The sequence below is a fragment of the Haplochromis burtoni genome, unplaced genomic scaffold, assembly GCF_018398535.1.
Source record: "Haplochromis burtoni strain Fernald_Lab_line unplaced genomic scaffold, NCSU_Asbu1 Contig_233, whole genome shotgun sequence".
Classification (NCBI taxonomy): domain Eukaryota; kingdom Metazoa; phylum Chordata; class Actinopteri; order Cichliformes; family Cichlidae; genus Haplochromis; species Haplochromis burtoni.
Window position 1 is genome coordinate 448,734 of NW_024582594.1, and position 13,053 is coordinate 461,786.

At 39.3% G+C, this 13,053-nt stretch overlaps 1 protein-coding gene across 2 annotated transcripts in view; it reads left to right on the top strand.

The window, feature by feature from the left end:
* cryba1l2 (crystallin, beta A1, like 2) overlaps nt 1-11,092 on the top strand; it is a 53,649-nt gene extending 42,557 nt beyond the window's left edge. The window contains exons 1-6 of one of the 2 annotated variants that reach the window (XM_005945527.3): nt 2,455-2,572; nt 2,804-2,880; nt 2,972-3,090; nt 7,717-7,858; nt 8,080-8,222; nt 10,470-11,092. In XM_005945527.3, coding sequence (XP_005945589.1) covers nt 2,806-2,880; nt 2,972-3,090; nt 7,717-7,858; nt 8,080-8,222; nt 10,470-10,617 — 627 coding nt within the window. In that variant the 5' untranslated portion in view covers nt 2,455-2,572; nt 2,804-2,805 and the 3' untranslated portion in view covers nt 10,618-11,092. Of the gene's footprint in view, nt 1-2,454; nt 2,573-2,803; nt 2,881-2,971; nt 3,091-7,716; nt 7,859-8,079; nt 8,223-10,469 lie in introns of those variants that run through there. The other variant, XM_005945528.2, reaches the window with a different exon arrangement.
* Nucleotides 11,093-13,053: the final 1,961 nt, after the last annotated feature.

Here is a 13,053-nt window from a genome sequence, read left to right on the forward strand (position 1 = left end):
TAATGGCTGAATACTGGTTTGATTGATTTTTCTTACTTGGGGAAAAATATGCTAGATTAGCTTTGCCTTTAATGACATTGTATGCTTTACTTTTCATACATAGGCTTGTTTTTATATCCCGTGTTTAACAAAGACAGCCCATTTTGCTAAATGACTCAAATCCAGTTTCATCCCGTTCACCGGGAGCTTTTACAACAATTTCTACAATGACTGAAAAACCATCTACTGAACCCTCTATGTGTCTATTTTTCACCATATAATTTGTGAAGCTGACATTTACAGCACAGCACTAAAAAACTTCTCATATGTGTATCAGTGAAATGAAAGTTTAGTTAATTATAGTTGTGAGTCAACTTAGTTTGTCTAGTTATTTCTATAATTTCACTATTGCCAAATATACCTCATAGGTCTTTACAGTGTGTACAGCAGACAACACCATCAGTCCTTGTTGCCTAAAACATGAAACCTAAACATATTTGTGTTTCATATATATGTATGTATATATATATATATATATGTATGTATGTATACATATATATATATATGTATGTATGTATACATATATATATATATAATATGTATTAGAAGAGAAAAGACGGTGGAGGCAATGCCACGTATGGCTGCTAGTTGAAGTGGGCCGCTGGTGTTTATTGACGTTGACAGAAGTAGTAGGATGAATTCTGAAGTGTACAGAGCTGATCAGACAGTGCAAATTGATATTGACAAGTGCAAGATTGTCACTTGATCTCAGCCCAATAAAACATGCTTTTCAGTCACTGAAGACAAAACTGAAGGCAGAGAAGCCCACATCACAGCAGCAACTGAGGGCAGCTGTGGCCTGGCAGAGCATCTCACTGGAGGACACGCAAAATTTCGTGATCTAGATGGGTTTTAAATGTCAGGTAGTCGCTGACTGCCAGTCCCAGTATTAAAAAGAATAACTACATTTAAAATATTTTTGTCCAATTAGTTTTGAGCCTCTGAAAATACGACTATTAAATATTTAATGTGATACTTTTGTAAAACCCCTTCTGCTAACAGTAACAAGTATCAGATTTCATGGGGTTTTTTCCCCAAAGATCTGCTTAATGCTTTCTCCCTCCGACACCCAAATGAAACCTCTGTCCAGCCTCATTCATGTCTTTCATGTAAAACAGCAGATAGAAGCACTTTGTCCAAGACAAGTTTCTTCTGGACAAATCCACACAGTGTGAGTACATTTTTTTAGAGCACAGCAGGATAAAAGCTGGGAGTCGTGACTTAGCCACTTAGCCACTGCCTTTTCATGTGTGTGTTTTGTGTGTGTTTGCCTGTGTGATGTTAAACATGTTAAGGAGAATGTGAGGCTCTGTTGATGAAATGTCACGCAACAAGGGGCTGACCGAAGGAGGTTTAAAACAACTGAAGGGTCAAAATGATCTTCCAAAGGCTCGCAGTGATGTCAAAACCACTTTCCTTGTATTTTTTCACAACTTTTACGCTTTCTTTTATAGAATCTATATAACATGCATTATTAATTAATAGTTATCAATAACGTATTGACTTTAATTATTCGGTCCCAATTTCCTCCACTTTTGGAAGCCACCATTTAAACAGACTCCCCGGATGACTCTCCAAATCCTCCTCATTCTCTGCCTATAGCCCCGGCCATTGTTGCTCTATACGATGGCACTGCTGACCTATACGAATAGACTAAAAACAGCCACGCATTCATCGCCCGCATCTCTGTGACTGCGCTCTATATGATCTGCTGAGTCGACAGGCCCCATAGGGTTACAAAGAGAGAGAGAGAGAGAAAGAGAGAGGGAGGTAAGGGGGTGGGCGTGTGGGGGACATGGAACGCGAGCAATGAGCCCGTGCGTAAATTCGCAGTTGCGCGTGCACAAACCGTTTTTACGCACGACGCCAGGAGCGATCATTTTCTCACCTGCGGCAATTTTCCCACACTTACCGGAAGTTTTCCTCAAGCTACCTTCAAAATAAATGTTATGGGGCGCCACATATTAGGCGTCGATATGATAAATATACAAAATACACTCAATATTTGCGAAGTGATTATTTTATTTATTTTCTATAAGCAAAATTTACTAATCTCCGAACTTAAAGCTGATGACTTCAGAATGCTTGCTGCTCATGCTGTGAAAGTGATTCAGCAAGTTGTAAATTTGTTTGAATCAGAAGAAACAAGCAGGAATAAAAACAACACTAACTTGAGGACTTAAAAATGTAATTGAAAATGTCGGCAAGCTAGCTTCTCTGTGACAAGCTGATAGAAAATAATAATAATTATATATATATATATATATATATATATATATATATAAATAAAAGAGTATAAAGAGCTAGTGTTGTACTTTAATTTTGAAGAATTTAGCCGGAAGACATCGGTCATGTTCCTGTCCTACTTCAAACACTCACCGCTTTCACGTCATTGGTAAAGAAGGGCGGCACGCGCACACTAACGAGCATGAGCATCCCGCGTGAACGCCAGTATAAAATAGAACCTCCAGGTTCAGACCAAAGTCTATGCAAACGGCATTTAGATTGTGAGGAGTGTCAGCAGCGCATCCAGGTAAGATGACCCGGAAATTTCCTGCTTCAAAACTTTCCCACGGGGGTGGTTTAATTGATTAAACGGGCCTGATTGGTCCTATTGCAGATATGAGAAGGTGGAGGTTAAATTTATACAGAAAGAAATCTCAAACAGAAACTGTTGCTGTGATTTTAAAAACTACTCCAGAGATGCTGCATTTTAATGCTTGTACATATTCTCATTCATGCTCTTTATCTCTCTTTACTCTAGAAATGAATAGAGTCGTTAGAGCCCACATAACCTCACCTATGATGTTCCCTAGAATGGACACTGCTCCTTTCTTTAAGGTGAATTCACACACTTTTTATTTGCACTCATAAATGTAAAGTGTAAACATGCCCAGCTTCACCCATTCTCCGTGTCTCCCCCCGTGTGCAGGTGACTGTGTTTGAGCAGGAGCATTTCCAGGGCAAGTGTCTGGAGTTCACTTCTGAGTGCTGCAACATCCACAACTGTGGTATGGACAACATCCGCTCCATCCGAGTGGAGAGTGGAGCGTGAGTCACACAGCCTGTACGCCTGCAAGTCTCTGTGGACAGCTGACTGTGTGTGTGTGTGTGTGTGTGTGTGTGAGTGTGTGTTTATGTAATTGTGTTTCTGTGATACAAGGGTAGAGAATGAGGCACCCACTACCAAACATGCCACCACGAAGGCCACTGCATCCTACATGTAGGGTCCACACACCAAGGCAGTAATGGGGGGTGAAAAGGAGTCTTTTATTTTAAAGACATTCAAATTGCTTTCACCATTTCTGGCTTTAAAGGCTGTTATACATTCCTCATCATTTATTCTTTAAGGCCACATGAGTGGTTTTATTTTTATAGCTTGCTGTGCACCTTTTTTTCATTGCTTGTATGTGAAGGTCAGTGTCAGGATCTCTCAGATAAAGATGATGCTTTTAGAAAGAACTATCTGTTTAGAGTAGCTTTAAAAAAATGATATCCATTATGTACTACCAGTGCTGTTATAATAACCTTTCGTGAAGCTTTACTGGACTGGAAACACTTTGTGTTACTCAGATATTTCAATTAATTAATGAGTTTAGATATTTTAGAGCAGGGATGTCAAACATAAACCCTGGGGGCCCTAATCAACCCACCAAGGATGAGTCCACTGGACAGCTTTAAAAAATGTGAAGGACTGTGCAGATTTTAAACTTTTTACTGTATTTTCATAGGTTTTACAGCTTCTTCTATTCATAAAGACCTCCTCCGTTGCCCTTTGTGCTACAAAGTAGTGAATTAACAGTCAATAAACTATTATCTACTGTAAAACTTCATTAAAAGTGTGAATTAATAAAAACTTTATGTTTTATAAATATGGGGCAGTCTAGTTAATGAGCTACCAGAACTTTTACAGTAATTTTACACATTGATTATGGAAAAACTGAGACGTACTGTTGGAATTGCAATTTTATTTCTTTAATTCTACATTAGTTCATCTCAGGGATTAAATATTTAGTTCAGTATCCTTCACTGGTCCGGCCCACTTGAGATCAAAGTGTATGTAAAACAAGTTTGACATCCCTGCTGTAGAGTTTGGAGTTATCCGTGGTGAGAAGTAAGTTGAGTACCTGCTTTGAAGTACTTGAGCAGAGTATTTCTATTTATGTGAGTTTATATTTCTACTCCTTTTGGTATCAAAATATCGTGCTAATTTTCAGCAACAAATAGATGAACGTGCTGACTACCCAACCATCATAAACCATTAAATAACCAAGTACAGAAGTTGTAAAGGAATTGTCTATTTAAGAGACAAAAATCTGAATTACATTTTAAAATTATCCTCTTGCCTGTGATGCTCCGTGTGTATGTACATGATTTTGCTTTTGATTATAATGAAATGAGATGCTTGCTTTGTCCAAAGCTCCAGAAAATGCACTGGACTGTTCTCCGGACAGGAGCAATGGGCCCTTCCAGAAATCATGACCCAAACACAAACAAAACAAAAGCCACAAGCAATTTTGTTCTGAAAGATTTTATGTAGGACATATTTTTTTCATTCACCAGCCAAGAGTGAGTGCAGCTAGCTAACATTAACACAGCTGAAGGGGGACACCCTCCTTTCACACTGTCAGGTTAGAGACTCTTTCTTCTGCGCTTTGAGGTTAGCGGTGGCAGTGGACAGACAAGAAAACTGTTCACAACAAGGTTTGTGGATATTTTGGGCTTTTTTTTAAGACTTCATTTGATTTTTGGGTGAACTGTTCACTTATAATTGTGATTAATAACTTTTTCCCCCTCCATCTGGAGAAAAGAGTGATGTATTTCAAATCTTTCAAATTCCTTGTAGCTGTTTTTCGTCTTACCTAGCTCTCACTTTCTGACTTTTTAGTTCACTAGCTAACTGCTAACAGGTGTTTTTAAAGCCTTTATTGCAAAAGAAAATCTTGATAGTTAAGCACAAATGTACATTTGCAACATGCTGTTGATTACTGGGCTAAACTTTGCTGTAAAGTTCTGAAAAACTGAGAAGAGCCACACATTCAATCAGTAGCTCCTGCTGTTTTATCATTAAAAGGACTGCTCCACTTTTCATTTTCCACTTTAAAGGACACTTTACAGGTTTAAATAGTTTTACACTGTCATGATACATTTATCTTAGGTTTAAGCTCAGCCAGCCCAGGAGTAATCAGTAGCCCTCACCATCCTGACTCGTGGATTCAAACATTATGTTCTTGGTTGAGCATGAACGTGTGTGACATTTCCATCATTTGCAGATTTGTTTGTGTTTATGTAAAACATAACAAGAAGCTCATTTTGATCATATATTCTTAAGGACTTTAATGTGACCCACATATTTGTTCCTAAAATGTATAGAAATGTGTCAGTTTTATCAGTGTCAGAAATGTGTCAGAAAGTTTTATCAGACTCACAACTTGAACTGTGAGGCTCAAGTTGTGATTCCTAAAGGAAAGTGTAGTCCCTTCCTCTGTAAATAATGCAGCTGTCTGCTGGTGATGTCTCACAGGATCAGAAAGTCTTTGGACTTCTCTTAATTTAGGAGCAGAGCACTAGATGTAACGCTCTGGGACATTTATGCATGTATTTATTCTTAACGCTGAGTGTAAGAGCAAACTTGTGTCTGACGCACTTAGGACCAAATCGTTGCTGCTTGTATCCTCATACGTAACCGCCCAGGCCTTAGTCATGGTGTGTAAAGCCTGCCAGAGTAGTGATTCTCCAAACACATGCTGCTTTCGCCAGTTCTATCTTATCAGTGGAAAAACACACTGAAAAGTAAAAGATGGTGAGCTCTGCTTTTCACTAACAGCGCAGTGTCAGCTATTTGTACTCCCTTCCTCTGTGCAAATGTGTTACTATTTTGTGGGAACAAAAGTGGGGACTTAAAACTATATACCAGTTTTTAAATTGCGTTGATAGGCCACGTAAAACCAGAGTCATGACAAAGAAAAATATACGCAATGTTTTTTCCTGAATACTATCACTATGTTTACTGCAGGAAGAAACACTAAAACTGCGTTTTCTAAGGAAAGCACCCAGAAGCACTCTCTGCTTGCGAACAAAAACAAAAAAACCCTTTCCTAATGATGGAAAATTTACCATGTCGACCAATCAGAAAATGATTCTATTAATTCAAGTCACATGCACAATAGTCCCCGTTGGTCACTTTTATCAAAAGGCACAGACTATTGAAAAATGGGCAATGTGACAGCGCCTCAAAAAACTCTCTCAGCTGGCCTGGGGAGGGTCAAGTAAAGTTCACTTAAGTGTTTCTATCAAAAATACTCCTCAAAAATTTTTGGCAGTTTTATTGTGAGGACACAACTCAGATTTTGGTTGCAATTTTTATCTAAGACTAATTTAATTACAAATAGATACTTTTTAAAAACATTGTGTTGCAGTGGTGCAGTAAGCACAGAAAAGAACTTTATCTGCCTGAGCTGGAGGCGGCAGAGCTGAAGATGCTTAGATTTTTGTTGGGAGTGACCAGGAGGGACAGGATCTGAAATGAATATAACCGAGGATGTAGAGAGCCAAGGCTGAGGCCATGTTGACATGTGCAGAGGAGGGCTAGAGGATATACTGGACAAAGGATGTTAAAAATGGAACTGCCAGGCAGGAGAAACGAGGAAGACCACAGAGAAAGTTTGTAGATGTATTGAAGGAGGACATATGGGGTCGGTGTAACAGAAGAGGATGCTAGGTTCAGGGGGAGACAGAGGCAGATGATCCGCTGTCCCTAGCATCCTCTAAAAGGAATAGCTGAAAGAAGAAGATTGTAGAGTAGTGATCCAAATTTTTAGACTATTTAAAATGAACTACAGGAGAGTAAAAAATACCATCAAACATTGTAGCTTGATTACTTCCCCTTTTATCTGTGTTGATATACATTCTTTCAGATACATTTACAGAACATTATCTGAACACTGGGGGGGAAAGTTGAGCTGAAACTTCTTTTAGTTTGTTGATACATTTTTTATGAAGTATTGATTTGGGTACAAAATTTCAGAGCAGGTAGGAAAAAACACTGACAGCTGTTTGGTCAATAAAAAAAACAGAAGTTGCAGTGCATTGTGTAACTTTCTCTCCATTGTCTTTAAAAAATGTATGTTAGTCAGACTCAAGACAGCCAGTCTTTTATTCACAACTTTTTCTTTCTCAGACATCATTTGGTGGGGAAAAAAACACTTTCAGGATTGTTTTTCACTTTTTGGTCCTTTGTCTTGTAGGAATAGGATGACATGTGGGACTGCACAACAATTTTATCCCTGGTGTTTTTGAAGTTCAAACATATCAAACATTCATATCTCTCTGAATTAGTACGTATTAACGCATTCTTGCTCCACATTAAGTCTTGTTAATGGCTGATAACTCATTGTGGGAAAGTTACATAAGATGATGGCTGACCTGTTGGTTGTAAATATGAGTTCGAGAATTCTGTTTTTAATTTTGCGTGTGTGCAAAAAAACATAAAAAAAAAAATTCCAAAATAGGACACTCACAGCTTACGACATGATGCATCAGCACTCATGAGGCTGACGAGCAGGCCCTCTCATCCTGTCTGATGTCACTTGTCTGATTTATGTTCAGACTGATTTCAAACTGTGCTGATTACCATTTTTGCTCTGATATTTTTACCTCTGCCACTCTTTTTTCCAGCTGGGTGGGTTTTGAGCACCATGATTTCCAAGGCCAGCAGTTCATCCTGGAGAGGGGCGAGTACCCCAACTGGGAAGCCTACAGCGGCTCTCTGTCCTACCACACCGAACGCTTCATGTCATTCCGCCCCATCTACTGTGCTGTGAGTAGCAGCAGAGGGAGGAAAGGGTTGGGGGATACAAAAATGAAAGGGTACAAGATAAGCGGGAGTGAGAGAGATGATGATAGTGAGTGACAGAAGGTGCAGTGAGCCACACAGCGGGTGACTGAGACAGCTCAAAAATAGAAATCAGACAGCTCACAGCTAAATCTGTGCTCCCTCTGCGCTAACATTAGTCTGTTTCTTTTTCTCTATTTCCAAAGTCTCACCACAGCAGCCGTATGATGATCTTTGAGAGGGAAAACTTCATGGGGCGTTGCACCGAGCTGTGTGACGACTACCCCTCCCTGGAGGCCATGGGCTGGTTCATGCCCGAGGTGGGCTCCATGCATGTGCAGTGTGGCGCGTAAGTTAGACACGTTCCTCCGTAAATCTTCAAGTTTAAGTAAAAGCCAACATGAGTGGCTTCAAAGATGCTTGCTCTCCAAGTGCTTGCACATTGGGGATCATTGGGCATCTCTTCATAATGTTTCCATTACAATATAAAATACTTTGAGGAGTAAATAAAACTGATTTGAAAGCAGCTGCATAGATAGAGGAGAACAAAATCCATTAAGAACTGAGACTAAAGACACACCCTGATTTACATGCTCAAGTCACTTTCACACTCCTGAAACGTCTAGAGTCGTTCTTTCTTACATGACTTTTCTTGTGTGGTATTTTCTCTCAACTCGAAAGGCTCAATTTGTTTTGATGAGGAAGTTTTGAGGTATGCAGGAGGTAGGTCACATGATCCACCATGTCACCAGATTATCTGTTAAACTCTCAAATAGGCCTGACTGTACATTATATCTTTAATTTGTGCCTCCTCGTCTCGTCTCCACCTTCTGACTGTGACCTAGAAATGATCTCAGATGTCAGTACTGAAAATTGTGTCAGTTACTAAAATGCACCGGAGAGGAGAGAGAGGAGGCTGCAGGTCTTACAAAGACCAAGTGTTTTTACCTCGGATTTTTTTAAAAAAGAATATTTTGTTTTAATAGGTTGTTTCAGTGATTTAAGGTGGTCAGCTATGTGACCAAAGCTTCTGTCCTTCAACTTTTCTGTGTAATTTAAAAAACAAAGTTTTCTTTCGATAGAGTTGATCACAGTTACATCTGAGATCATGAACTACAGCACTATTACAATTGCAGCTAATAAATTCATGATCGTGTTGTGTCACATCATGTTGAATTGACATTACTTTAAAATTAAGCCCCAATTGCAAATATGTCTTAAATGCATGTGTGAAAAAGGGCTTCACTGTCAACGTTCTGAGCAAGACTTTATTCCCTTCTAGGAGACATATTTTTATTTTAAAATACACGCTTAGTGCTCTACATTTCACACATGAGCTTCAACAAAAGGTTGAGAGAATAAAACTGAGGCTCTGTTCCAAGTTATCTTTTTGAAACGTGGATCGCAGAGCAGGAGATGCTTTGCGTCAGCAGTGCTGTCAGTGATGTTTAGGTGAAGATGCTCGCCGATGCACACTCTGTGCAGTGTATTAGGGAGTTAACAGTGCAACAACTCAGAAGAGAGGAGACTGTAGAGTAAATATATAATCCAAGCTTAGATCGTACAGTAGCCGGAAGTCAGTCAACAAAGCAACAAACGGGCAAAAACAAAGAAGAAAAAGTGAGAAATACTAGCTGCAGAACGCTGCAAAGTCTGAGTGCGCAGAAGTAAGTAATTAGCTGATGAGAAGCAGGTTCGACTAGGTAAACACAGATGATGCTAATGTGGGCGGGGCAGATCATTACAAATGTGGAAGAACTAACAAAACGGGGGAAGTAAAACTTTCTGAACACAAAAATATCCCTAACCGCGACGGGCAGGTGATAAACTCTCTAGCATCTGGTCTGATTGTGTCAAACATTTGCGCTGTCACGTGTATATATGGCATGTGACGTATAGAAAAGTTCAGAGAGCTACTTTCATCTTTATTTTGTGTTTTTTAGCAGCTTTAAAAGGATGACACAGTTATTTTTAACACAGTTAACAGAGACGGTTGTGTGAATCAGGCAACTGCTTTGGCCAACTGGGAAATATCTCAGCCTGTAGCGTGACATTCAGTCTTTTCTAGATGTCCATGTTTCCCCTGGGGTGAAGTGCAATATATTTTTATTATCCTCTTCAGCCTGGCCTCTGCTCTTTTCTTTATGACTGAATGTCTGCAAAATAAAAAAAAAAACATTTTAATGAGCATGCTAAAATATGAAGGGTCTACACGGGCTGCTTATCAGGGTAGCGGCTCGTGTGCCGATGTGACAACCTCTCATATTTCTAGTGTGTCCTGTCATATCAACTGCCGGACTTTGGTGTTATTTAATATGAGTGTCACAGCCTCAAAGAGCAGCTAACATGACATATTTTTGTTTACACATTTCCACTGAATTCGTCATGACACATTTGTTATTTACAACGATTTTTCACCAAAACAAGCCCTCAAATAAAATTGGCATACGGTTATGTGCCTGTCACAGATTTGTTGACTAATCACTAAAATCATATAGTTGTGCAGTAATATCAAAGATATGTTTGCATTCATTTAGTCATCCACATAGTGACTGTTCTTAATGAATCTCATCCTCCTGCCTCTGCGTTTCCACAGCTTTGTGTGCTATGAGTACCCCGGCTACAGAGGCCAGCAGTACATCATGGAGTGTGAGAGGCACAGCGGAGATTACCAGCACTGGAAGAACTGGGGCTCTCACTGTCAGACTCCAAAGATCCAGTCCATCAGACGCATCAGGCACTGAGAGGCGGCAGAACAACCTGGACTCTGGCTAACACCTGTGTGTTCAAATTTAGAGGCCCAAATCATTAACCTACAGTTCTGTGACACAAACCATTAGTGATGTAGCAGCTACCTCTTTATTCCAGCACGTGTATTTGTTGCTCTCAAAAATGAAGTGTGTTGTTTTCCATCCATCCGTTTACACAATACAGGCTCACGGGACGGTTGGAGCCTATCCCAGCTTACATGCGACAAGAGGCTGGGTACACAGAAAGACAAACATTCAGCTAACTTCACAAATATGTCTTTGGATCACGGTACAAACCAGAGAACCTGAAGAAAACCTCATAGGCACAGGGAAAACATGCACACTCCATGCAGAAGGGACCCAGCCGGGCAGTGGATTCAACCCCTGGACTACCTGCTCCACTGCTACCACTATGCCAGCTATGGTTTTCTTTTGGTACATGTAAAATAAAGATCAGAGTGAGAATGTGTGATGTTATTCCTGTGTTGTGTGAATGCAAGACAGTGTTCGGTGTCGAATCAGCTGATCTCCAAAGTGAGCGAGGTGACAGGACAGTAACAAAAGTCAGTGAATAATAATGACTTGATCGCATACTAGACTGTGCAAAACTATTAAGGTGTCAGTCGTACCTGAGCTGAAGAATCAGCTCTACGTGTGTGCACGCCTACAAAGTGTACCAAGTGTACCTCGTGGCGCAGTAGCTCATCCAGATCAAGGGCCACTAAAATTCACAGGTTATTGTAACGTGTGAAGTACAGAAAGAAAGTGGTACGATTTCTTATTTGTTTTCACTCGTGCACAAAAAAAAAAAAAAATCCAATCCACTGAGAAGTCAAAGAGGTGCACAAACAGCCATATTTGTCATATTACTGTTGTTACAATAGAAGCGCCAGAAAGGCCCCAACCACACCTCCCTCATGTGGGAGTCCGCTAATGGAACCAGTCCCTCCATGATCACAAACACTAAGCTCAATATCATCACAAAATAACAGGATAAAAGTGTTACACGGCATGTGTGGCAGTGAGATTTCAAGCTATTGCATCATTTTGTATTTTTAATATTTTTTATTATTATTTTATATTTGGAGTTCAATATGAAGAATCGTATGTTACTGCCCAGGTTCATGAACACTCCTAACCTAACTCAAGACATAATTTTGCCATAAATAAACCTAATTACAAGATTTGTGTATAGATGGTACAGAGGCACATACAAACACTTATATGAACATTATAATCCAGACAAATACTCTAGGATGAGTAGTGATACTAGTGCCCAGTCAACAAATAAACTTAAGATGACAATTGTGTTTAGGTTTGATTCAATTCTGCCCAATACTGTAGGAGGAGCAGTGATTTTGTGAACTGTGAACAGACTGACAAGTGATAAATACCTCGTGTGGCACTGAAGTAGCCTATTATTTATAAAAAAAAAAATGCTGTGTGACAATAATTGCAAGCCAATTTACTTCAGTCTTGCTGTTCCTTGTACTGGTTACACTCTGGTTACATTTTCAGGTTTCCATGGCAATGACTAGCTGTCACCACTACCTTAATATAAAGTCAGTGACTTTGACAACACACCACCCACTTGTCAGACGTAAACATCCCAGTCAACAATAGTTTGATTCAGCACATCTTTTTACTTAAAACTGCATGTTTATACTGGAGAAAAGCACAAAATACATTCTCAGGGTCAGAAATTACATAAACTGAACAACATCAGCACGGCAATAATGCAGCTAAGCCCTCTAAAACACTTGCAATACCATATAAAGTTGAATTAAATGTTATACATCCACCGTAGGATGTTGATTACATTCCTTCCTTCTACAGTTGGTTAAAATAGAAATCTGTACCTTGATGAATAGAGCTGCTGTGGTTCAGATACACTCCACACAACTATACTAGACAGATAGATATGTGTTTAGATAGATAGATAGATAGATAGATAGATAGATAGATAGATAGATAGATAGATAGATAGATAGATAGATAGATAGATAGATAGATAGATAGGATAGATGATAGATAGATAGATAGATAGATAGATAGATAGATAGATAGATAGATAGATAGATAGATAGATAGATAGATATGATAAAGATAGATAGATAGATAGATAGATAGATAGATAGATAGATAGATAGATAGATTAAGGTGCAAGCCTAGGTGTTTCTGCATGAAAACACCTAGGCTTGCAGTTAGGGAATACAGAGTGCTGTCCAGTAAATCTAAAGTTACCTCGGAAAACATAAAAACAGAGTAAAACAAAAGACATTTAAGTAAAAGAGGCACAGTAAGAAGAAGTTTTGGTATATATACACAGCAAAGGCTGCACAGTGATGTGCAGAATTCCCTCACGTTTACAAGGCAAATAGCTGACTTGATGCAGGTGAAATTTATGATGGTGAAGTTACAGCAAGTCTT